Source organism: Ipomoea nil, unplaced genomic scaffold (genome assembly GCF_001879475.1).
Source record: "Ipomoea nil cultivar Tokyo-kokei standard unplaced genomic scaffold, Asagao_1.1 scaffold3087, whole genome shotgun sequence".
NCBI classification, from domain to species: Eukaryota; Viridiplantae; Streptophyta; class Magnoliopsida; order Solanales; family Convolvulaceae; genus Ipomoea; species Ipomoea nil.
Window position 1 is genome coordinate 2,616,740 of NW_017619515.1, and position 26,670 is coordinate 2,643,409.

The 26,670-nt window shown below is 36.2% G+C and overlaps 3 protein-coding genes across 9 annotated transcripts; 2 read left to right on the plus strand and 1 right to left on the minus strand.

The window, feature by feature from the left end:
• Positions 1 to 831: 831 nt before the first annotated feature.
• On the plus strand, positions 832 to 5,055 carry LOC109166232 (serine/threonine-protein phosphatase PP2A-2 catalytic subunit-like). Of its 4 annotated transcripts, none has more exons than XM_019315145.1 (8): positions 832 to 980; positions 1,225 to 1,383; positions 1,485 to 1,790; positions 2,757 to 2,871; positions 3,312 to 3,420; positions 3,510 to 3,587; positions 4,114 to 4,305; positions 4,445 to 5,055. In XM_019315145.1, exons 3-8 carry the CDS (start codon positions 1,538 to 1,540, stop codon positions 4,616 to 4,618), a joined length of 921 nt encoding a protein of 306 aa, XP_019170690.1. In that variant the 5' UTR covers positions 832 to 980; positions 1,225 to 1,383; positions 1,485 to 1,537; the 3' UTR covers positions 4,619 to 5,055. The 4 variants fall into 4 exon arrangements, with proteins under 4 accessions (XP_019170690.1, XP_019170692.1, XP_019170691.1 ...); XM_019315146.1 differs by lacking the exon at positions 832 to 980 and adding an exon at positions 1,127 to 1,141; XM_019315147.1 differs by lacking the exon at positions 1,225 to 1,383.
• A 2,472-nt stretch (positions 5,056 to 7,527) lies between these two features.
• On the minus strand, positions 7,528 to 9,892 carry LOC109166231 (probable inactive receptor kinase At1g27190). The gene has a single exon (XM_019315142.1). The coding sequence runs from the start codon at positions 9,691 to 9,693 to the stop codon at positions 7,840 to 7,842; it is 1,854 nt and encodes a 617-aa protein (XP_019170687.1). The 5' UTR covers positions 9,694 to 9,892; the 3' UTR covers positions 7,528 to 7,839.
• Positions 9,893 to 15,889: 5,997 nt separating this feature from the next.
• Positions 15,890 to 25,473, plus strand: LOC109166355 (paired amphipathic helix protein Sin3-like 3). Of its 4 annotated transcripts, none has more exons than XM_019315326.1 (21): positions 15,890 to 16,154; positions 16,250 to 16,288; positions 16,410 to 16,580; positions 17,028 to 17,183; positions 17,475 to 17,661; positions 17,758 to 17,856; positions 18,004 to 18,174; positions 18,252 to 18,408; positions 19,065 to 19,333; positions 19,422 to 19,576; positions 20,362 to 20,489; positions 20,576 to 20,830; positions 21,991 to 22,580; positions 22,664 to 23,218; positions 23,299 to 23,396; positions 23,496 to 23,634; positions 23,744 to 23,896; positions 24,240 to 24,391; positions 24,475 to 24,589; positions 24,993 to 25,085; positions 25,184 to 25,473. In XM_019315326.1, the coding sequence occupies exons 3-21, from the start codon at positions 16,504 to 16,506 to the stop codon at positions 25,211 to 25,213; spliced, it is 3,579 nt and encodes a 1,192-aa protein (XP_019170871.1). In that variant the 5' UTR covers positions 15,890 to 16,154; positions 16,250 to 16,288; positions 16,410 to 16,503; the 3' UTR covers positions 25,214 to 25,473. The 4 variants fall into 4 exon arrangements, with proteins under 4 accessions (XP_019170871.1, XP_019170869.1, XP_019170870.1 ...); XM_019315324.1 differs by having other exon boundaries at positions 15,891 to 16,154; positions 16,227 to 16,288; positions 18,249 to 18,408; XM_019315325.1 differs by having other exon boundaries at positions 15,891 to 16,154; positions 16,250 to 16,361; positions 16,435 to 16,580; positions 18,249 to 18,408.
• The last annotated feature ends 1,197 nt before the right edge of the window (positions 25,474 to 26,670 follow it).

Sequence of the window (26,670 nt, forward strand, 5' to 3'; positions counted from 1 at the left end):
ATGACAAATTTATTTTCTTTTATCTTTTGTATCTTTTTGGATCACCATGCCTTTATAGCCTAACAAAATTTGGGGCAATCTCATTCCTTTAACATGTGGGGTAAGATTTTTTCAATAAAATGACTCGGGTCTCATGTTCTAATTATAAAGCAACCTTAAATTTAAAAAATAAAGTGTTAATAAACCAATTTTTAAACCAGAATACAAAAAAGGAATAAGGTTCAAATTGGCCACTGAACGTAACCTGAAAGTGCAATTAGGCCACTGAACGAAAAAAAAAAATGCAATTAGACCACTGAACACTCAAAAAATGTGTAATTTAACCTGATAGCAGGTTACCCTCAATTTTAGCAAGTTATCTGCTTACGTGGCAGCTGAGTTGGCATTTTTAATAAATTTTAATTAATTTTTAATAATTAATTTTAATAATAACTTTTTATTAATTTTTTTTTTTAAAAATAAAAACGACTTTATTTTATTTTTTATTTAATTTTTTCTAAAATTTATTATTAATATTAATTATTAAAAATTATTTAAAATGCCAACTAAGCTGTCACGTAAGCAGGTAACCTGCTATCCGGTAAAATTGCATACGTTTGGAGAATTCAGTGGCCTAATTGCACATTTTTGAGTGTTCAATGACCTAATTACACTTTTTTTTTGTTCAGTGGCCTATTCAGGTTACGTTTAGTGGCCAATTTGAACCTTATTCCTACAAAAAATAAAAAGACAGAAAACATAGAAGAATTTTCTGGAGTATATACATGTTTTGTTTTTTATATAGACAATGGCGTATAATCGAAACATATTGCAACCGCAAGTTTGCGACACCACACGTGTCAATCGGTTTGTAGATTCAGAGCCGGCGGAGCCACCGGTGCGAGAAATTTCCTTTCGTTTTGTCGCCAGCAAATACACAATCAACAACGAAGCTCGTTAGAGAGAGAGAGAAAGCAGGAAGAGAAAATACTCCCAAAATAGTGAGAGTGGCGAAAACGTTTTTTCTCATTTCCATTTCATTTCGCTTCATTTCAGCATCATTTACTCACTCTTTTCCCTATCTCTTTTTACCGATTTTTTAAAAACATTTTCTCTTCATACCAATCGCGCGCACGCGCGAAATACGTACAAAAACATTCATGTAAAATATCGATTTCTTTATGTATTTTTTTGAATATATAAATATAAATTTTGTAATATATAAACACGAAAATTTGTGTACAGAAAGCTTTTGCTCCATTTCTAGAGAGAGGGAGGACCGGAGGAGAGAGAAAAGGAGATTCAAATGGAGACGAATCTGAGAAATACGGGAGCGAAACCCTAATTTCCGCGAGCTTGCTGTTTTGATTCTGTTTTAATTTTTTTCGCTGAATTTTAATTCCAGTACGTGAGAGTTCGTTGTTGTTTAATCTGCTTACTGAAATGATTTTCTCCTCGGTTTTATTTGATTTAAGTTTTGATTCAATCGTCATGGAAATTTTCAGATCGGAGGAGGGAGAGAAGGGGGATTTTTGAAAATAAAATAAAATAAAATAGAATGCCTTCGCACGCGGATGTAGATCGGCAGATCGAGCAGTTGATGGACTGCAAGCCGTTGACGGAGCAGGAGGTGAAGACTCTTTGTGATCAGGCGAGGGCAATTCTGGTGGAGGAGTGGAATGTGCAGCCGGTGAAATGTCCAGTCACGGTCTGTGGAGACATTCATGGGCAGTTCTATGATCTGATCGAGCTGTTTCGGATAGGCGGCAAAGCTCCTGACACCAACTATCTTTTCATGGGAGATTACGTAGGTGAGTTTCGGATATCCTATCTCGGATTCCAGAGATATTGACCTGTTTATTAGTAGGAAGCTGGATTTTGTGTACTTATGTCAGATAATTCTGTTGATTGCTTTGCATTTGATGAGCTCATATGAGCAGCAATCATTGGTTTACATTTGATGAGCTCGTATGAGTAGCAATCCCTTGGATTTTCTATAACAGTATAACCATAATCTTGGCATCTTTGTACTATAAACTTGGTAGTGCAAAATTATGACAATCTGTTGAGTTCTATTTAAGAAATTTGAATAAGATCTTTCTGAAAACCTTGAATTTGCTTTTCCAATATGATATAGCAAACTTGGTTCTTTCCTCATTAGGAATATGTAAAATGGCTTGAATATCCATGGTGTTGGAAGTCCTCTAATAGTGCAAGCTAGTTATGGCTAAAATTTCGGGATGCTTGAGATTAAACAAATTCAATTTTCCCGCCATAAAAATATTCGGCTCCATTCAACTTGGCCTTAGGGGGATTCCTTAGGACGTCTTCATGATTCTTGGAGAATCATTTTTCTTCTCTTAACTTAATCAGGTCAATGACTATAGGGATGGCAGACAAAAATTTGTTAAGAATCACTTCTATATTCATTTATTTGTCAGGGTACTGATGTGGGATACTTCCATGAATCGTTAGAACTTTCATTTTGCATTTTGCATTTTGCTTGTTCAACTATATTGGTAACTCTAGGTGTTTCCAATAAAAGAGGAGCAGAATAGTAGGCTTTAATGCTTTATCTTGCATCTACTATTTTTATTTTTGCATGGAATGCATTGAAACTGATTGTGTTTAACGTTGAGTCCCTTAAATGTAAGATAGTTGAAAACTCTACCATGACAATTAGTATCATTTTTATTGGTTTTTTCCCGTGCTGTTTTAGTTTCTCTCAATGACTTGTCTAATATACCATATTAGTAATACTTATCCATTGAATGCAGATCGTGGATACTATTCAGTGGAGACTGTTACACTTTTAGTTGCTTTGAAGGTTCGTTACAGAGATAGAATCACAATTCTTAGGGGAAATCATGAAAGTCGGCAAATTACCCAAGTGTGAGTTTTTAACTTGCTAAAATGTTTTTTTTTTTAACTCAAGATTTTATGATTACTAACAGGACATTATATGAATGGAATCATTTTTTGGTTATCTTTTCATAAATGGACCAGATTTCATCTCCCCATCTACATCTTTAATAGATGACACTGGTTGTTTGGTTGCTGGATTAGTACCTTGCCAAATGCTCTTAAATCCTATAAATTGAGGTTGAATGGTAATGTTATTGTGCTTAAACAAACAGGGGGAGAAGTTTGCACTTCTCATTTGCGTTCTCTGGTGCATGGCATGTAGGTCTAGATGTACATCTAAGCAGTCATAGAGATCTAATCTCAATGTCTTTTTAGAAAGCAATCATCCCACACATTTACAGCCTTTTTCTTTCTTATTTGTGGAATGTTATATTCATCCTTTTTATAGATTCCTCTTTTCTTGCCAGGTATGGTTTCTATGATGAATGTTTGAGGAAGTATGGAAATGCCAATGTTTGGAAGTTTTTCACAGATCTCTTTGATTATCTACCTCTGACAGCACTTATTGAGAGTCAGGTATGACTTATGAGCTGTTACTGTACAAACATTTCTTTTGAATGACCTTATAGAAGGGTTTTGCTGATGTGAAGTTGTTATATTTGTAGGTATTCTGTTTGCACGGAGGACTTTCACCATCTTTGGATACACTTGATAACATTCGAGCTCTAGATCGTATACAGGAGGTACAAAAAGTTAAAGGCTCTCAAAGAGTCAAAAACTTTTGTTTGCGTGTGTTTGTATACTTTTATCAAACAGCTTCCCCCTCTCTAACAATGTAGTATATTAGAAACCCCTTTGTTTATTATTGCATTTCAAATCAAAATCATTCAGACTTCCAAGGTTAAAATGATTTTTTTTTCTTCCTGTTCAGATTTTTCCTTTTTTCATTTTGGGTGATACTGCTAGTCTTGTTGTCGCCCCAGCCAGTTTACTAAATGATTCTATATCATAATTACTAAAAGCTGCTTCATTTAGAGCTATTGATTGATTTTCCCAAGAAAGACCACTTGAAAACTAGTCCACTAGGTGTGATTGACACAGGATTGCATTTTCACTCTCTCTATCTTTGCCCCTCTGCTAGTCATAACAATTCTTGTTCAGTTGTTCTACCAATCATTAGTTTCACAAATTCTTTTGTAATATTTGCTTTTTACCCACCTGATTTGCTTTTCTTCCACTACTCACAAATTATACTTTTGAGTGCTCTAGGTTCCCCATGAAGGGCCAATGTGCGATCTCTTATGGTCTGATCCGGATGATCGTTGTGGTTGGGGAATTTCTCCTCGAGGGGCTGGGTACACCTTTGGACAGGATATAGCTGCTCAGTTCAACCACACCAATGGGCTCACTCTCATTTCAAGAGCTCACCAGCTTGTTATGGAAGGTTACAACTGGTGTCAGGTTTGTGGACCTTAACAAACCCTCCTCCTTGTGCTCAGTTTTCTCTTTAAGGGACCATAACTAGGAGGAACTCTATTTCCTTTACGCTAATTGTTTCCAATCGTGACATGGTCCTTTTGGGGGGACATTTACTGTGCAGGATAAGAATGTTGTGACTGTATTTAGTGCTCCAAACTACTGTTACCGGTGTGGGAATATGGCAGCAATACTAGAAATCGGGGAAAACATGGAGCAGAATTTTCTTCAATTCGACCCTGCTCCTCGACAGATCGAGCCCGACACTACAAGGAAGACACCGGACTATTTTTTGTGATCTTTATACTTCTGCTCATTGTTTACAGCCAGCCCTAGCTGTGTTCTTTCTTTGTGTCCTATTAATCCATACAAGCCAAGGCGTCCACTTTTGGGCAAAATTTTTTTAACCCTGAATCTTTGAGCATTATTTTGCTTAAAAATATGCTGGAAGGGATCAAAGGTATGTATGAATTTTGTTATTGTTATTATTTTCCATTGTTGGCCTTGTTAGCTGCCAAAAATGTGTAGCGGGTAGTTTCTATGTGGAGGCTTTGAAGATGAAATACAATGGCATGGCTTTTGGAGTGAGTGACTACATCCCCTCTTCTTTCTTTCACAGGGATTTTCAATTTTCGTAGATAGGCATTTGCTGCAATACAGGAAGTATTTGCAAAAAAATTGGGAAACTAATTTATGCACTAAACCCTTTTTTGTTGTAAAAATGTGCTGCTTTGTCTATGTATGCTTGGTAAATAGCTGTTAGTTGATTGAGTTAGTATGTTTGACTAATTGATAGCATTAGCTGATTGTAGAAAACTATTTGATAAATTACCTGTTAGTTGATTACATACAAAATGATTCTCTTAAAAAGCTTTTTTGAGCCACTTTTTGAATTTTAGTGTTTTGAAACAATATAAGTTGTTATAAGAAGTTAATTAATTAAACACTCATATTGATTGTTTAACAAAGTTAAAAAGTTAATAGTGGTCAAAAAAATCAAAATTAACTAATAGACTTACTATTTTATTACACAGGGTCTATGTGTTAATTTTGTTTTAGTTTTGCCAAAGGCCTTGTGGTTGAACGGCATAGTTGTAGCCCCTCAAATGAGAGGTCTCAAGTTTGAACTCTAGTGTAAAGACGTTGACTTTTTGTACTTCAGTAGGTTGAACAAATACTTACATTGTAATAAGTTTGACCAAGGTGATTTATCCTATGAATAGCTACTTATAGGTCGAAGATGAACAAATGGCATGGAGATGATGAATAACTAACTCGAGTATGAATGAGTGATTGCATCAAAACTTATTAAGTCGTGTCAAATTAGTTATGGATAAAAACGCAAATAATAGTCTCATAGTTGTAGGCCATGGGTCCCCAAAAACACATCATGTGTATGTAAGTATTAGTGTCCTCTATGATCTGTCCAATGGGAATGAAAACCTATTAATTTTAACTAAAATATATATACTCTTATAAAATTAAATTGTACGGAGTATCTTTTAAAACAAATATGGAGTAATACTTAATTTTTGTGTTAAAAAATTAAGAAAATTATATATGGTATACAACTCAATGCAATTATGTGTTATATTAAGTATTATTGATTGATTGTTGATTTACAAAAAAGTTCACCACCATACCTTTGGGTATGCTTTGAGTGAAGTACGCATTGTGACTTTAACTGACAAAAGATAACTATGAAATAAACAAACCTAAACTATTCATAAATGATTGTCTCGAACTAAGAAAATCAATATAAACAACTCACAAAAAGTTAAATTTGAAATTTTATGATAGAGAATATATCACGGGTTACTGACTCATTTTATATTAGGGACCTGGTCGGATACCAAAAGGCAAGGGGTCTTTCCCTGATCTGAACCGACCACAATAGGGTACTTGACCGACCTGACATGAGCATTAAACAACTAATTGGCTTAACGGGCTTCTGCTTTAACCTTATGTACTCAGTCTCGATTTGGCTGGTCGGTTAGAGCTCTAAGCGCACATCGATAATTGAGCTTGATGATTATTGGTTAATCAGATATACTCCTACATGTGCACGACGCCTCTCCTTAGCCATCGGGATCGCCGAGTGCATGAGAGACATGTGTCACACATGCCGATCCTCTGGCATGTGTCCTTTTCAAACCCCTATAAATACCACATCATACTCCTGTAAAGGAGACTCTCGACTCTCTTTCTAAAATCTTTATAAGCTCGGGGACCTCCGACCCTCGGACCTTGTAACTCGAGCCACAATCCTCAATTATACTACTTAACCGAATACAAATACATATACCCGGTGAAATTTACCACATCAATTTATAATCACCAAATTAACCGTCCAACCAATTTGAATTATACTACTTATTATTGAAATAGTTTTCAATTTCAATAATAATTATACCGACACAATATGTGATTATATTAGATACTATTAAAAATCATTACTAATAAAATACGATGAACACTATAAAAATTCCTTTAAAATCTTTTTTCAATCAATGCAAATCAACAAAAATAAAAATTGTAAATAAAACAATTAAAATGCGACGGGGGAATATATAATTTTAGGCAAAGACAAGAACACAAAGGTGATGGTTCACATGGAGGGGTTTAGAACAGAGGGCCAACATAACGTATTGTGCGGTCCAACATAAATTTAAATAATTTTTGTGAACAAATTACAAAGTAGATAATGTTGACCACCCCACTGTCTTTCAATCATGGAGTCATAAATGATATCACGAGAATGGAGTGGCATGCATGCTTTTTTCAGGTTCTAAAGCTGCAATAACTGTTGCAAATCTACAATGTGTTGTCATCAAACAGTTTATTCGGGGCAATCTAAGTTCATCAGCACTTGATAATTACGAAATTTCAAATTCGACACTTAGTGGAAGCAACTTATTGACCCTCTTTGGTTTGTACCAGTCAACTATGTACATCCTAGGTTAGTTTACCTACTTATGGACTTTTGCCAATTAGGATCACAAAGTCAGGTTAACCTAGTGCACAAACTTAAGTAGTGGCTACGGCCTACGGGTTTCTTCATTATCAAAAGAAACAATGAGTTTATTCAAGAAATCAATGGTTAAAGATGAACTGTTTTCTGATGATGTATTGAACATTCTTGGTTCTGGGTCAGTCATAGATCTGTAATCAACAGTTTGTTTTGAACATGGAATCAAGTCAAGAATATGAATGGCAGAGCCAAAATATTTTAACATGAAGTGAATTATCTCAAAGCCATCAAGATGAATACAGCAAGCTGCTTTTTTTTTTTTTTTTTGCAATGTTGGCAAATGGCAAGATTTCTGTCAAGAAACCAGATGCCAGGATGCCATTGAGCTTTTGATTTTCTAGTATACATAGTCAACAATTTGATGGACAATAGAAAGGAGAATTACCTCTTGGCAGTAGAAAGGTTTGGGTAACATGGCATCATAATAATTGAGGTTCATCTGATAAGAGACAATATGATGATGCTTAATCTTTGGTTGCAGGAGCAATCTAGTCCTTTGGATTGTCATCTTGTTTTCCAAAGTTCATTGGAAACTCATGATCAAATTGTTCAGAGAGACCATGTTTGTCAGCCATGGTCTTCAAGGACTGGTAAACAGTGTACATAGAAGGCCTATCCTTTGGTCTTGGAGCTACACAGGAGCAAGCAATCCTCAAAACCTGCATGATTTCATCTTCCTGTCCTCCCCCAACAAGGTGTTTGTCTATGGCATCCCTACTTCGGCCCGAGACTAAGAGATGACTAACCCAATCCACTAGGCTCCCCTTGAACCCTTCCTGTGCATTGCCTGCTCCAAGAGGCTTCTGCCCACTCACCAGCTCCAGCAGCACAACCCCAAAACTATAGACATCTCCTTTTGTCGATGCAACCAGAGTGCTCGAGTATTCAGGAGCAACATACCCGAATTCCCCAAGACCGCCATTGACAAAAGAACCATCATTGGAGTCAGCTGATTTAACGAGCCTGGCAAGGCCAAAATCAGTTATCCTAGCATCAAGATCATCGTCCACTAGAATCACATTCGAGCTAATGTATTGATGCAAATAGGGCGGTTGGCAGCCATGATGCAGCCAAGCAAGCCCTCTTGCTGCACCAACAGCTATCCTAAGCCTAGATTGCCAACCAAGCTCATATCTATTGTTCCTAACACCAGTACAAAGGCTCCCGTGCAAAGCCGAATATAAGCTACCATTAGGCATATGCTTATACACCAAAAGCTTCTCATTCTCAACCAAACAATAACCCAATAAAGGTACCAAATTGGGGTGCCTAAGCTGCCCTAAACGATTCATTTCTGACCTAAACTGCTTCTCGTTCATCTTGCAACCACTCAATCTTTTGACCGCCAATGCAGATCCATCAAGCAGCATAGCCATATAAGAAATCCCAGTTCTGGTAGATAACAACACATTTCCACTATCAAAACAATTTGTTGCCACCATTATATCATTCAACTTTATCTTATTAATCGGTTTCTGGAACAATGTCACTTGAACTAACCTATGAGCTCTTAATTTATCAACCCAATCACTATCACATTTACCCTCCTCAACTTCTTTATTCTTCTTCTTACTTGAACCAGTCAAGAACCACCACCAAATACCAAGCCCAAGGATCAGGGATCCTACAGCACCCAACACTCCAGCAGCCACAATAACCGATAGATTTCTCTTACTCAGCCGGCTACATTTGGAGTCCAACGGGCCTCCACAAAGCCCGTAGTTCCCCTCAAAATCATCCTTGGAAAACCTAGCCAAATCCGCCGGAATCGTCCCGGAGAGATCATTGTTCGAGACGGCGAAACGTTTGAGTCTCTCCAGGCGTCCGATCTCGTAGGGAATCTCACCGGAGAGCTGATTATTGTTGAGAACGAGAGTATTCAAAAACTTGCAGTTAACGAGATCAGGAGGGATGGCGCCGGAGAAGGAGTTACCAGAGAGATCAAGGGAGACAAGGTAAGGTAGCCAGACACAGATTTGCGAAGGAATAGAACCAGAAAGTGAGTTACCAGAGAGATCCAGAGACTGGAGAGAGCGGCAAAACTGGAGAGAAGCAGGGAGCGAACCGGAGAGCGACATCGCCGGTAGCTGGATAGAAATCAACCTATTCTCCTTCTGATTCCAGCAGGAAACCCCGTCGAGCTTGCAGATTGAAGCTGCGGAGTCGTTGGAGAACGACCACGCACCGAGCTTATTGAGCGGATCGGAGAGCGCGGCTTTGACGCCTTCTAAGCACCGCACGTCGTCCTCTGGAACGACGGTTTCCGTTGAGGCGGCAGCGAAAGCGAGGCTCACGTCGAGGAAGAAGAAGAGGACGAGGACGAAGGCGGTTGTCGCAGCCATTGTGACGGCGGCGGTGGCGGCGGAGCGCGGAGGAGAGAAGATTGCGAAGTTTTAGGAACGGAAATGGATGAGAAAAAGCATGCGAGTGAGGGTTGAAGTGACTGAAGTGTGGAGTGGTTGGGGGGAAGACTGTAGCTTTCAACTGTTTTCAGTTTCTTTTTTGAGTTTTTGATTTATCTTTTCACTCTCATATTTTCAGTCTGCAATATTTACTGTTTTAGTGTTAAGTCATATGAGGAATTGAGGATACAATAAATCAAACATTTTTTTATTTTTTTTTGGAAAATCTCAAAAAAAAAAAAAAAAAAAAACTTTTTAAGAATTACAAAAATTTAGGTAAAACCATCCACAACAATAGCAAACAACGGGGCACGCGTTTCAAGGAACACTCCAAATTTTATGAATCTGAGCGAGAATAATCATAATGAATAACATGTAATAGATAAGAGATTTTTTTGTAAGAAAAATACTAGTTGTACTCTGACACACAAATTCTTGATGTAAACACTTGTATTAAGATTCATTTGGAAAAAATAACTTATTAAAGTCCATCACACTATGGAATAAAATTTAGAGGGTAAGATTTGAGAGTACATGTAATAGAACTTTTTTTGTAATCTTACACATATTTGTGAATTCAGGAAGCCCATGAAAGAAACACATGAAAAGTTAGTCTTTGCGGATATGATGAACCGATATTTGGTCTCTCGATGGGCAGAACGGAAGCAAGGTCAAATCCCAACCAATGTCACAACTCCTTGCAAGTCAATCAACGACTTGGTTTTGTTCACGAAGGATGTGGCAGCATTTGATAGTCCATCTCTTTTTCATTCCCTGTTTGCACTCTAGAATCATATTAAACAAAGGACCACCGCCCTCCGAAGAGAAATTTGGATCATTTATCCAATGCACCAAATTTACGGGTTGCTATATATAATCACTCTTTCAAAGTTATTAGTCCAAGCTCTCTCAAGACCGTATCTGATAACTCAGACCTCAGCCATATCAACGCTACATTGACCTAGATTTTTTTTTTTGGACCCGATCAATAATTATTTTAATTCCTTTTCTTTTTGGTATTTGAGGGAACAAAAATCAAAGAAAAAAATTATAAGAATCTAAATCAAGCAACATTGAAAATGCGAGGGGCACAATCCATGCGAGTAACACACTAACACCTCATATGCATAACAGCGTATTTCATGTAGTGTGACCAAGGTTGCAAAAATCGCGCCTAGGCGCTAGGCGCCCGGCCGCTGCCGCGAAGAAGGCCGGAATCGGCCTCCTCCGCGATTTTTTTTTTGTTTTTTTTTTTTTTGTTTTTTTTGTTTTTTTTTTTTGTTTTTTTGCGTTTTAAATTGCGAAAAGTTCGGGAAGGCATAACTTTTGACTCGGTTGTTCGTTTTGGACATTTTTTTTTTTTTTGAAATCACGTATTTTTTCGAGATCCGCAAACTGCCTAAGGCGGTTTGGTCCACTAATTTCTCAAAAGAAAAATGCTTCTTTAGCTCTTAATTTTAGTTTTTTATGTATTTAGATGGTTTAAACAATCTTTTGAACACTTTTACAACCACTTTCGTAAATAGTTTCTAAGAAATAACTATGAAAACCTTATGTTTTATTACTAAATTTTAAAAAATTTTAATTTTTAATTTTATTTTTAATTACAAAATAAAAAAAATTTAAAAATAAATTTAAAAATAAAAAATAAAAAAATCGACGTCTAGGCGCTAGGCGCCCCCTTGCCGCCTAGGGGGCGCCTAACGTGTTTTGCAACATTGAGTGTGACATATTAATTCATTCAATTCCCAACCAATTCTTTTTCTTTTTGATATACGTGGGAACAAAAATCAAATAAAAGATTATGGGGTGGTTGGTAAATAGTTGCTAACTGATTGAGTTAGTGAGTTTGACTAGTTGATAGCATTAGCTGATTGTAGAAAATTATTTGGTAAATTAGTTGTTAGTTAATAGCTGATTACATGCAAAACGACTTTATTAAAAATTGATCGAAAAAACTGTTTTGAACAGCTTTTAGAGTAATAAGTTGTTACACAAAACTAATTAATCAAACACTCATATTTATTGTTTAACCAAGTCAAACGGCTAATAGTGACCTAATAAGTCAAAATTGATTGATAATGGTCAGATAAGTCAAAATTGATTGAAAAACTAACTATATTACCAAACAGGGCCTATATGAATCTAGATTAAGCAACGCCTATATCAATCGTATTTAAAAATGAACATATATAAATCGTCTATCTTACAATGTGAATCATAGTCTACAATATAATTTGTCAGCAATTATAATGTGGACCACGGTCCACAAAGCTTTGTGGCACGCGGTTCAAAAAGGCACCGTTTCTTTAAGTAAAGAAACGGGGCGCCGTTACAGTTAACCGAACGCGCATGTTTGGTATATTAATTATCAAATGAAACTACAGTGTATCTAAACTGACAATACCTCACGTATTTTTTTTATATTATCAAATGAAACTGCAAATAAATTGAAATGAAACTATAGTTGTATTGAAATGAAACTGCAGTGTATATAAAATGAAACTGAATAATATTTTACATATTTGAGTGTATATTGTGCAATGAAACTGTAGTTATATCGAAATAATAATGTAGTTGTGTTTTAATAAAACTATAGTGTATATAAAATAAAAGTAAATAACATTTTCACATATTTGAGTCTATAAATATCGAATGAAACTGTAGTTATATCGAAATGAAACTGCAGTGCATACAAAATGAAATTGAATAACATAGTTACTTTTTGCGAAACGGTGCGAAACATGTGCCGTTTCTTTTTCATTAAATATAACGACGTCGTTTAGAAGTTCGGTGCATAATTCATTGTGCACCACAATATAATTTGCCATAATTTATCGCGAGGGACCGCAAATTTGCAAATTATTGTTCGGGCCTTAGATTTAAAGCTGCTGTTCTAAACAGTCGCTTTGCTAGCACTAAAAGCCCATGGGTTCATTATCTTTTGGGCCAATTGGCATTTCATAGAAAATTGATATATGGGCCGAGTCCTAATCTGCCAAGTACTTGGGCCTTGGGCTAGAGAACGGTTCAAGTTTGACACTCATATTTTAACAATAATAAAATTTTGAAATACAAGGAAATAAAATATATAAATAAAAAATTAGACAAATCTATGAATCTATCTATACCGGGGAAATCCAACAAGATTAGGGTAAATTATGTACTTCTACATGTATAATACCTAAGTGAACACTTTTACTCTCTTTGAATAAGCTATCTAATAGCTTCCTTAACTAACATGGAGTTGAAATCTCTAATTTAAAGAAGACTTGATTTTATAGATTATCACTAAGTCACTTGTCCGTCTAACATTTTGAACACTCGTTTGTAGACTCAATAAAGTAGCTGAAAAGGAGCCCTTAGGATTGGGGTACAATCTTTTGGAAGAATAAAGTAGCGGAAAAATGCCAAAAATTTTGTTGTGAGACTTTCTATAATTTATTTTATTCTCATGAAAAATTATGCAAACTCACTCATCGAAGATTCGAAGTAACCCCTTCTCCCAAAAGATTGAATCCCTAACTCCAAGGGCCCCTACACCTATGTCACAATTGCGTGACAAAATATTTGAAATGCTGTAAATCACAGTGACTCAACGACTTAACAATCATGGTCATATGGCAATGCACACAATAAATCTATCCAATTTAGACATAATTTCTAGACTATTGCGGTTGAGATTCAAACCTTAATATCTTCTCTCAATTACTGCCTACTAAATCATCGAAGTAATCCTTTTATCATGCTACAATTATCTTAGCGACTCCAAATCAAATACTCCGAGTATTTGATATCTACAAATATAAATTGTGAATCATCTCATCCAATTCTTCACTCAAACTAAAAAGGCAATTGGAGCTTCACTTCCACAAGCAATCATTAATGTAGCTGTATTCCAAGTTTCCAACATATAAATATAAAAAATATATATATATTTATTTACGCTGTTACAATACAATATTTATTCATAAATTATAAATACTTTCTCAATATACTAAAGCACAAAAATAGACAATATCACATATACTGAGGGGCGAATTCATGGCCTTTCATATAGGAAAGTCACTTCGTACCACTAGATCACAATGTCATTGATATATATATATATATATATATATATATATATATATATAGTCGAGTTCAGGTGCGCTCGCACCAATAGTTATACAAATATACACCATCCATGTTAAGAAATGCACAACAAAAAAACATGCACAAATTAGGTACGAATCACAAAAAACGCACCATTAGGTATGAATAAAAACATCATACAGTATTCAGATATACACCACTAGAGTGGGGAGTCATATGGTGCATTTTTTTTTTTTTGATGTGTTGTGTGTTTTTTGAAATATTTGTGCATTTCATTGTTGTGCTTTTTCATAACATTATTGATACTTTTTGTTAGCATTGTTGGTGTATTTTGTCAAACGGCCCCACGGGAGGGCGCGGTCGCATTTGAACAAAAGTATATATATATATATATATATATATATATATTATTTTTTTTCCTCTGATGATCTCATTTTCCTTCATGAAAAAAAATGACAAAAGACTAGTATTTTGTGTTCCTCTTAAACCTATCTTAATTGCTGTCATCTTCATTAATTTATCACTTATCAGTAGTGTATAATAGATTCCTACTTTGGAAATACCAACCAGCTTATTTATATTTTCTTTAACCTAGGAACTAACTCAAAGATGGAGAGTAAAAAAATAAAATAAAATTATTAATGACAAAATTAGTACTGTATTAATTTTTGTTCTAAAAAAATTAGTATTAATTAACCATGAGTTCTATTATACCAACACCTTATTGATTGAACTCGTCGGATAACATTTTTAATAATGTGATTTACTTCTTTTGCGGAGTTTATAACACATGTGCAAGGTTTACTTACTGTGCACATTTAGGTAGTAATTGTAAGTTTCTATTGTCATAAAAAATAATATTAAATTATTATATTTTGTATATTATTATTGCGTTGTTATTATTACATTGTTTGTTATTGTTATTTTAAGATATTTTTTTTCCACATATTCACCGAATTAGTAATAACTTGTTTAGTATGTTATCATATGACTTTAATTTTACTTTTTCCCATTTTAAAGGGGGGTTTAGGTAAAACTTTTTTAGTTATGGGACACACTTGCATTATTTGTTCAATTTAGATACTTATTTGAAAATCATAGTAAAACTCTAATAACAAAAAAAAAAAAAAAAAAAAAAAAAAAAACGTAATTCGAAAAAAATCTTTTTAAAAAAAAGGAATAAAGGTCAAATAGGCCATCGAACTGCACAAGATAATGCAATTGGGCCACTGAACCTAAAAAATCAACAATCGGGTCCCTAAACTAACCAATTTCAAACAAATCTTCCAATTTGTAGGTTTCCAACAGGTTAACAGGTCATCCTCCCAAATTAATTATTTTTTAAAAAATAAAATTTAAAAATTAATTATTTAATTAATTAAAAAAAAAAAAAAAAACAGAAACGGCCGGAGACGAAGAAAACTTCTTCGTCTCCGGCCATGGAGACGAAGAGTTTCTTCTTCTCCATGGCTGGAGACGAAGAAACTCTTCGTCTCCATTGCCGGAGACGAAGAAACTCTTCGTCTCCATTGCCGGAGACGAAGAAACTCTTCGTCTCCATTGCCGGAGACGAAGAAATCTTCGTGTCCGGCCGGGGAGACGAAGAAATCTTCGTCTCCGGCCGTTTCTGGTTTTTTTTTTTTTTTTTTTTTTTTTTTTTTAAATTAATTAAATAATTAATTTTTAAATTTTATTTTTTTAAAAATAATTAATTTGGGAGGATGACCTGTTAACCTGTTGGAAACCTACAAATTGAAAGATTTGTTTGAAATTGGTTAGTTTAGGGATCCGATTGTTGATTTTTTAGGTTCAGTGACCTAATTGCATTTTTCCTGCAGTTCGATGGTCTATTTAACCCTTATTCCAAAAAAAAATCATAATTCCAAAAGTTACAATAAGACCCTCCAAATCTCTCCATTATTACAACCACAACCCAATAACCTACACGTAGGATTCAACTTACCGGCATTTCCCGGTTTCCATCCACCTCATATATGTATCACCACCGTTACCAAAACAATCACACATGCATATATACATATATATTTTTATATATATATATACATACTATCTCTCTCTATATTTGCTTGAAGAGAGAGTTCATAACATACAGAAAAATGCAGAAATTCTTTTGTTGATATGTAAAAAATAAAAAATAAAATTTTAATAAATGAAGTCGAAATTCATACATACAATCGATTCTCAACACCATACACACAGAGATTCTCTCTATACATAGAGCTCCGGAAAGCACAGTTCTTCATTTGGAGAATTCAAAGCTGTTTGCTCCGTCTAAGGATCGCTGTGTAAATTTCGCTTCTTTTTCTGCGCCATTGTTTTTGTTTTGCTTTCGTGGAATTACAAGTAACGCAATTCAGTGAGTTTTTGTTGTTTCCTGTAGGATTTTGTGCGAGAATTGTTGACGGTGATCTGCGTAAAAGTAAGGATTAGAGCTAGTTTTGCCGGTTAATTGTGTGTTTTTTGCGGTTGGTTAGATCTATTGGTGTTTTGAGGTAAATGAGGGAGTACTTGAATTCGTGAATTTGTTTTGTTTTTTTCAGGATATTGATTATTGGTTAATTGTAGTGGTAAGAGTGAATTAAAGCACAATTGTTTGGAGATTAAGGGATTTAAGGGGATTAATTGACGAGGACGATGAAGAGGTCTGGAGACGAATTGCACAGGAGTCCTCCTCGCAAACGCCCAATTAGCTCTTCCTCTCGTGCTGAAGGGTAAGTCTTATCTGCTCTGTGTATTTTTTTGTGTAGTGAATTGTGATTATTTGTGTGAATTCGGAAATGTTTGATTTTTGCTTTCAGTGAGATTAGTCTCCGATTATCATGGTTTTGAATCGAAAATTGTTGAACCCCTGAATGAGCTTTACTACAGGAAGTTTTCTTTCATTATTCTGCTATTTGCTGTTCATTGTTGTGTTGGAAGTTGAATGCTTTGAATACATTTTCTGTTCTTCTGGTTTACATATAGCAGCTTTTACCACTTTGGCATTTCAAAGTCAGTGTATCATATGCTATATTTATGAAAGATACAATCTTTTTAAATTATTGTCTCCCTGTGGCTCAAATAGGGTTTGCATTTAAGTACTGATTTAATTTTTAGAAAATGTTGCTATTGATGCTTTATCGATTCATATGGTTGGCTTTTATCTTTGGGCATTCAAGGTCTGGACAACCGCCTATGACGAGTGGAGTAACTGCACAAAAGCTAACAACAGTTGATGCCCTTGCATATCTCAAGGCTGTGAAAGACATCTTTCAAGACAAAAGAGAGAAATATGATGAGTTTCTTGAAGCCATGAAAGATTTCAAGGCTCAAAGGTTGATTCTTTGTTCTTTTTACTTTTTTTATTTGGGCAGTTAGGTGAACCGTTCAACAGTGATTTGGAGCTCATTAGGACTAAATGGAATCCATGTTATCTGACTTATTTATGTTTAGTTGAGTTGGCTTGAGGTTATGGGTTCTAGAAATTGAGATAAAGTTGTGCATATTTTACTTCATTGACTTTGATGTGAGAATATCCAAGATTTGTTTTCCTCAATTCTGCAGACAGTTTCAGTGAAACTTCTAATGTTGATTCATTTTGTTATCATGGTTGTCAATCTCCACAGAATTGACACATCTGGCGTCATAGCAAGGGTGAAAGATCTATTTAGAGGCCATAGAGATCTAATTTTGGGGTTCAATACCTTTTTGCCAAAGGGATATGAGATCACCCTTCCACCTGAGGATGAAACACCTCCTGCGAAAAAACCTGTTGAATTTGATGAAGCAATCGGTTTTGTTAACAAGATAAAGGTGTGCATTAATCCATTCCATTTTAAAATTTTGCTTTCTATTTTTTGATTTTTTCCATAATGCTCTACAGTTGATGGGTTTTTGTTTTCCTTGCAGACTAGATTTCAAGGTGATGATTATGTATATAAATCTTTTCTTGACATTTTGAATATGTATAAAAAGGAAAGTAAATCAATCTCAGAGGTTTACCAGAAGGTATGCTAGTTCCTTTTGCTTCTTGGTTTAACCTCTACCCCACCCTTTAGGATAAGTTTATTATTAATATGTAAGTTTGTTTATCTTTTAATATGATGATCTATCTGTAATCTATTAATCACTTTAATGTTTCTGTGTTTTTGGTAGGTTGCCTCTCTTTTGCACGAACACCCCGACTTGCTTGAGGAGTTCACCCGTTTTCTACCTGACACATCTGCAACAACTCGTGCACATTATCAGTCTAATAGAACTCATATCTTGCAGTATGATGACAAAAGCACTCCCATGATAAAGGGAAGACCCATAAATACTGATAAGGTAGTTTTCATACTGGTATTTTTGTACTGTGACATTTTTGGGTAGTAACTATTACTTCTGTTTTCTGTTTCCAGAAGTTCATTGCTTCACATGCTGATTATGACCTCAGCGTAGATAGATCTGACCCAGATTATGAGAGACTGCGACACAGGCGTATGGAAAAGGAAAGAATAGACAAAGAACGTGATGAAAAAAGGTTGGAAAGGAATTCAGCTGCAGATCATTTCCATCAAGGTGGGGAAGTTTCTGAGGATTTTGATATTCCTCGATTCATTTTTTATTTGGTTAATAAACTATAAAGGATCTTTTGAAATGTGTTTTGGATTTATTCTAGTAAATAAGTGAACTAATATTGACTTGTTTTGGTAAAATGCCTAAGAGGAAAGGTAAAAGAATAAAAGGGAAACAATGAAATCTTGTATCTCTAAAATCTATGTTGGAGCTATATATGGCATTGAAGGAAGTTCAGAGTCCCCAATAATTCTCTATATGTGGCATTACCTGGATCAAGAATCACAGAGAGCAGAGGATTTGAGAGAGGAAGAAGAAGAAGAAACTGATTCTTGTTATTCTCCTGACAAGAATAACGAACTGCCAGCTAATCAAAACTAATAAACTAACCAGCTAACTAACAATCTATTACATCACTGACTGATTTCTGTATTTTCTTTCTTGGACTGCAGCTGCTTCTTGTTGTGATATGTTACTGTATAAGACTGGAGTTTGGAATTATGAGATCTGCAAGATGAATAAAGTTTTCCAATTTAGTGTTTTCATGCAGATGGCTATATAATGCTATTCTGTATGATGTCTTTTCTTAATAGTTTTTAGGTGATATTCTGGCTTATTATGATTTAATCTTCATGTCCTTTTTGAATTCCAATTTGCAGGATCCCTATGGAATGATGGGAAAGTTCCCAGATCTGTGAAGGTACCGGACAGGGATAGATACCGGGACCGTCAGTGGGAAGACAGAAAAGATTTTGATACCAGGGAGCAGGATAGACCTGACAGAGGTGTTGCATTTGGAAGTAGAGATTTACAAGGGAGGAAAATGTCTTTTTTGAGCAAGGATAAGTATATGGAAAACCCAATACATGAACTTGACCTTTCCAATTGTGAACATTGCACTCCAAGTTATCGGCTTCTTCCAGATAATGTAGGTTGTATGTTTAAGATTTCAATGCCCAAAATATTTATCTTACAAATCTCTGTACTTATGTTACTTTGGTCTTTACTTAATTCAGTATCCAATTCCTATAGCAAGCCAGAGAACAGAGTTAGGTGCTGAAGTATTGAATGATCTTTGGGTATCTGTAACTTCTGGGAGTGAAGACTACTCTTTTAAACATATGCGGAAAAACCAGTATGAAGAAAGCTTGTTTCGATGTGAAGATGACAGGTCAGATGTTGCCTTGATAACATTTAGTTAGTAAGTCACCTAAAATGTGGCATAAAATGAAACCCTTTCACTGACAATTTCCTTTTCCCCTAAACTTAGCGTTGTATCAGCTACATGCCGTGCATGGGCTGTTTAGTGTTTTATGATAAAATTATTGGCTATTATTCTGTGTATGTTTTTTTTTTCATTGTCTAAAGACTTAAAACTAATACCAAAACCGTTATATGAGTTAGGTTATATGGGTTAATGGAGAATTAGGCATTTATTTAATGTATAATTATCTTTTCATTATCCCTTAAGATGTATTGGATCCTTTCAGACCTTTGTCTTTTATTTTATTCAACTAAAGGGGATAAGGATTGAACCTTAGACCTCTTATATAGTTATATGGACTCTTAGTCCTATGCTAGTTGACTACAAGGTCTTTTTTGTTTGTTTGTTTGTTAGGACTAACACTCTTCCAATTTTAGAGCACTTGTGCTATTCATATCATTCTAATCAAAGCACAGTCTTGTTCTAGAATCTTTTAAATAAGTTAATATCTTTAATTTTGGAAGTTGGATTTGATTTGGCTTCTTTATAATTTAGAAGTAATGAGATATGAGGATTTCCTTATAGAGGAGAGAGAAATACATCAAAACTGATGATTGGTTGATGTGAAGTTACTTGAGGGTTGCAACACAAAATCTAGGGAATAGTAGTTTTCTCTTGTCTACAAGTTCATAAATGTATATATTGATTTTCATAAGATTCCTTCGTAGTAATTATTGTTTTGGTGATGTCAGGTATGAACTGGATATGCTATTAGAGTCGGTAAAAGCAACGACAAAACGTGTAGAAGAAGTGCTTGACAAGATTAATGATAATACAATAATTACCGATGGTCCTTTTCATATTGAAGAATATTTTACAGGTAGCACACTGATGACTGGTGGATGATTTTTCAATTTGTGTGCTACATACTATAATGAATAATCCTTTTGCATTGTTTTGCTGTAGCTCTCAACCTAAGATGCATTGAGCGACTATATGGTGATCATGGACTTGATGTCATTGATGTTTTAAGGAGGAATGTCCATCTTGCTCTTCCAGTCATTCTATCCCGCCTGAAGCAGAAACTAGGAGAGTGGGAAAACTGTCGTTCTGATTTTGATAAAGTTTGGGCTGAAATTTATGCTAAGAACCATCACAAGTCACTGGATCATCGTAGCTTTTATTTCAAACAGCAGGACTCAAAGAGCTTGAGTACTAAAGGTAATACAAAAAATTCCCTACCATTAGTCAATTAGAAAACAAGTCACTGGGAAATTGTCAGAAATGTTATTGGAACATGGGAATATGAAGCATCTTCTTTTCTATTTCATGAGGGCACTGAACATCTTTCTATTGCATCCACTGATCCACTGCTTGCATGGTGTGCATGATTCACTTTGACCCTTCTCGGTATGACTATTTATATACAGGAAATTTGGCAGTATTCCAACTTACTTGGCCTTTAAATGCATTGGACCAGGATATGTTATATGTAGAGCCATGTTTAGGTTTAGTTATATGTTATTAGTATGGCAGTACCTTTATCTAGCATGTGAGTTAAAAGATATAGTAATGATTGGGTCTATTGACATGTTTTATCTTCCCTATGACACGTCTCCTCTGTCTTGTATGCTCCCTCTTTATTCTCATCACCCCTCTCCTCCTTCCTTGCTAGGGGTAACTCATTGAGTGAAAATCCTCCCAAATACTATGTTATTTTCCAAAACTGCTCTTAGCATTTTCTTAAATTCCTAATTTACTACGCTCGTATGTTATGCTCAAGTTTGCATTGGACTGCTTCTTTCTCTCTTCTTTTACTATACATAGTAATAGTAATATGCGCCAATTTATGGTCAGATTTTAAAATGATCCTTTAAATTTTCCTTAAATGTCATCCACTATGGTCCCTCAACTATTTGAAATTTACTTAATTTAGTCCTCAATTTAGTACACTAGAGGACTAAATTAAGTACATTTTACATTGTTGAGGGGCCATTTTGGATGAATTGATAGTTGAGGACCAAAATGAAAATTATGTCATAACCAAGGGGCTATTTTGGGTATTAACTGTTGAGGGTTATTTAATACAAGTAGCAACAGAATAGAATGGTAGATCAAAGCCTATCTGAGCATTTGTTTAGAATCGATGCTTCAGGACAATCAGGTTTTTAACATTATCCAATTTGTTTAGATTGTCCAGATTGCAATTTAACCACTTCATCTCTTCTCTTCCAGATTCTGGACTGGGTTTGTTCCACATCTTTGTAAATTTTAGTTTATTCAGAATTTTCTGAACATCCAAAGAGATATCAATTTGATTAGTTGTGACTGGAAGCATGTCCTCGCTTAACACAGCTTGCATTTTTTATTTTTCCACGCAGCATTGCTGGCTGAAATCAAAGAAATCAGTGACAAGAAGTGTGGAGAGGATGATGTACTGCTATCAATTGCTACTGGCAATAGATTACCAATTAGCCCACAGCTAGAATTTGTGTTTCCTGATCATGACATCCACCAGGACCTATACCGGCTTATAAAACATTCCTGTGGAGAAGTATGCACAACTGAACAGCTGCATAAAATTATGAAGATTTGGACAACGCTCATGGAACCGATGCTTGGTGTTCCTCCTTGCTCTCAAGGTTCGGTGGATGGGAAACGTGCCATAAGGAACAACTATCTTGTCACTGGTAGTGTACTTTGTACCGTTGAGGAAAAGGATCATAATACTGCTAGTGCTAGTGGTGCTGCTATTACTCTGAGACAGTTTAATATTCCTCGAAATGGGGATGAAGATACCCCTCCTGAACACTCAAGCTCATCCAGAGTTTGCTTAGCTGATGCTGATGATGCAGTAAAAGATGATGCTTCTCACGATGTAAATATGGCTGCTGCTGAGATTGACCCTGCTCCACTAAGAATCCCGCCCACTGATACCAGTGTAGTGGATGCAATCATCAAAGGACCAAAGGTATTGCCAAGGTTGTAAGTTGCATGTTTACGTTCATCCTTTCTTTTATCATTTCTCTTAAGTTTATCCTGTTTGGGTCATAGGAGGAATGTTTGCCAAACCCGAAAGAAGCCAAGGCTCAGAGATCTCTTGAAGATGATGACAATTTTAAAGTTGAGAGAGAGGAGGGTGAGTTGTCTCCAAATGTTGATACGGAGGACAATTTTGAAGCAACTAATGATTCCAGAGCAGAACTGACAAATGCTTCAAACACAACAGCTGCACATAGGCTGCACGGCATTGGAGAGGTGGGAGCTGGGAACGAAAATGCACAAAGATCATCTCAGAACAGTGAGAATGTTTCTGGAAATGGTGATGTTTCAATGAGTGAGTCTGCTGATAGAGAAGCTGGCTCTAATGAAGATCCCAATGAAAGAAACCAAAAAGGGAATGAGCATAAGGCCGAGAGCGAAGGTGAGGTAGAAGGAATGGGTACTGCCCGTGATGTTGAAGGAGATGGAGTATTGTTGCCATCTCTAGAACCTGCAGTACAGACAGCCAAGCCGCTCACAACAAAAATCCCTTTGGGCTTGCATGACAAGGGCTCCCGAATCTTCTATGGAAATGATTGCTTCTATATTCTGTTCAGACTTTACCAGGTGAGACTATTATACATAAGTGTACTTCCCGGTTCCCGCACTTACTGTGACACTTTTCTAACTTTCTTTTAATTCTACAGATATTGTATGAGAGAGTTCAGAAAGCAAAATGTGAATGTTCATTGTCTGAAAACAGACGGAGAATATCAAATGATGGAAACCCTGATCCATTTGCCAGGTTGGGCATATGCAGCTGCACTTTTTTAGTTTTTGAATTAGGTTTACTTACAATTGTTTATAAGCATGAATCCTTTCTCCTGCTTATCTTGTGCTGCAGATTTATGAATGCCATTTTTGGTCTTCTGGATGGTTCCTGTGACAATGCGAAGTTTGAGGATGACTGCCGAGCTATTATTGGATCCCAGTCCTATATTCTCTTCACCGTAGATAAACTGATATATAAAATAGTCAAGCAGGTGAATGCGCTTGATACTCTGTTTCATACTTATTTAAGTAAGATTTTGTTTTCTGTAGCCATATAAACTTTAGTTTTATTTCATAATTGTTTATTTTCATTATGTATAGCTTCAAACGATTGCAACCGAGGAGATGGAGAACAAGCTACTTCAGTTGTTCATGTATGAAAAATCAAGAAAATCTGGCACGTCCTGTGATGTTGTTTATTATGAAAACATGCGTCTTCTCCTCCACAATGAGAACATATACAGAATGGAATGCGTAAGTTTCAGTTGCTTTTACTCTCGTTTTGGTTGAAACATTTGAACCTCCAAAAAATAATTATTTTATTAACCAGCTTGGTTGGCGTGAGTGGCCGTGCACTCTCGTCCCTTAAGAAAGGTCGGGAGTTTGAACTCCCTCGTATGGAAAAGCCAATCTGGCCAGCACTTTGTCCCTTAATTGGGCCGGCCCGGTGCGGAGGATTGGGATTAGTCTGAGTATGGTACGGGCTTAAAGGTGCCTCATACAGTTAGGATCTGCTCAGTACATCTCGTGATCTGACCAAAAAAAAAAAAAGTTCTTATTTCTCCATATAAATGGGCTATACGTAATTCTGCTGCAGTCGTCTACACCAATGCGGTTGTATGTCCAGCTCATGGACCATGAACATGACAAGCACGAAGTGACTGGTGGTGCGATGGAGCAAAACTTTGCCACTTATTTGAGCGACCTCCTCTCGCCTGCTCCAGAAAGACCCAGGGTGTTCCTCAACAGGTACTGCAGTATATATATAACAAACAGATATATATTTCAAGCTACGAGTATGATCCGTATTTAAATTTATTTCATATTTGCAGATACAGGCGAAAATGTGGATACGAAGATGAAACTTCGTTTACAACAAGCAAGGCAATGGAGAGGCTTCATATGATCAACGGTCTCGAATGCAAGATATCCAGCAGGACACTGAAGGTAAATCCAACACATAAGTCATATCCGCACCTAGGATGCACAAACAAATGACCACAACCCGGGGTGGTAGCTCAAATGGCAAATGAGCTCTCTTTGTGGGGGAGAATTTTGGGGTAACCCGGGTTCGGTTCCCACAAGCGACGATTCCCCCTGGGCCAGCTCCCATGGCCTCTCGGAGCGAATGGGGATTAGTCGGGTGGACCTGGACCGTTAAACGGACAAAGAAAGACCCGGATCATCTCGTGGTTTACACCAAAAAAAAACAAGAAAAAAAAGACCACATTCCTCACTAATTTGGTTCTCCCGATTTCCCTACACACAAGTTATACCTGCACCTAGGATGCACAAACAAATGATCACATAATCACATTCCTCGCTAATTTTGTTCCCCCGATTTCCCTAGGTGTCATATGTTTTGGGTACAGAAGAGCTTCTGTACCGGAAGAGAGAGACGAGGAAAACCAGGAAGCAGTCTCCAACAATCAACAGTTTGAAGGTAATACGAACATTCAAAAGTAGCATTATATAAACATTACCTGCATCAATACTATTTGCCCCGGTGGCTAACCCCGCAGTTCCATATTGTTTTGCCAGTGGTTTGCCCGTCGTTCGCCAGCCTGTTAGAAACCCAAACTCAACTCAGCACCGGCCGTCACATTCTTTTACTTTCCATAGCTATTTGTTTGCTCCCCAGTCAAATAAGAATGGAGTAACTTATTATTACTCCTGAATATCTGTAATACAAAATGTACAAAAGTTTTGGGCCCCCTATTGCTGTAAGTAGAAGTAGCCTTTTGTTCTTCTGTTGTGAAAATTCTGTAAAATATTTTTAGTTTTTTTTTTTTTTCTTTTTTTAACATTTTACAAATTTGCTTATTTTAATTCGTTTTTGCATATGTATATTCCTTGTAATGGAGTTGGGTCTCGTTTGTAAGTAGCAATAACAATACAGGTGGATGGGAGCTGAGTTGGCAATAAAGATTTTTTTTTAATATATATATATATATATATATATATATATATATATATATATAATATTAAATGAGATAAAAATGAAAATAGAAAGAAGTGGTGGACAATTATTTGCACACACTACCAAGGACCTTGTGGTTCAGGTCCAATGGTACCAAGTTGTTCCCTTATGTGGGAGGTGGTGGATTTAAGTCTCAGTGGAGACGATTATGGTGACATTTGATTATTAGCTTGTATATGTGGGTATCGCCTTCCCTTATTTGAAAAAAAAAAAAATTATTTGAACACACTATGCTTGTAGTTTGCACGTACTATGCTCATTCGATGCACACCTCGTTGGATGTATGTGTGTAACATCTACACGTATCGTGCTCATTTGGTGCACATACGATGCTCGTAGGATGCACGCGTGCAACATCGGCATGTGTTATGCTCATTTGGTGCACGCATATAATGAAACTTATGGATTTTATTTTATTTTATTTGTGTTTGTTCAATGCACACTCATTTGATGCACGCATATAATGAAACTTACGGATTTTATTTTATTGTATTTGTTCAATGCACACTCATTTGGTGCAAGTATATAATGAAACTTATAACTCAAAGGAGCAGCTTGAGTGGCAAAGGAGCTTCTTTGTGGGGGACCTTGGTTCAATTTTCATAAGTGATAATTCTCCTTGTGCCAGCTCCTATGTCTCCTGTAGCGAACAGGGATTAGTCGGGTGGACCCGGACAGGACCGTAAGATGGACAGAGAAAGACTCAGAACACCTCGTGATTTACACCAAAAAAATATAATGAAACTTATGGATTTTATTTTATTTTATTTTATTGTGTTTGTTCAATGCACAAAAGGTTTCCGTAGTATGCACGTGCGCACCATCTACACATACTCTGCTCATTTGATGCACACCATGCTCGTAGGATGCACGTGTGCAATATCAACATGTGTCGTGCTCATTTGATGCACCCGTATAACAAAGCTTATGCATTTATTTATTTATTTTTATCATGGTTGCAGTAGGCACTAGGCGCTAGTCGGGCGCCTGGACAGCACCTAGCGCCTAGGCGGCGCTAGGCGGGCGCAAAAAAAAAAACAGTGGTAGA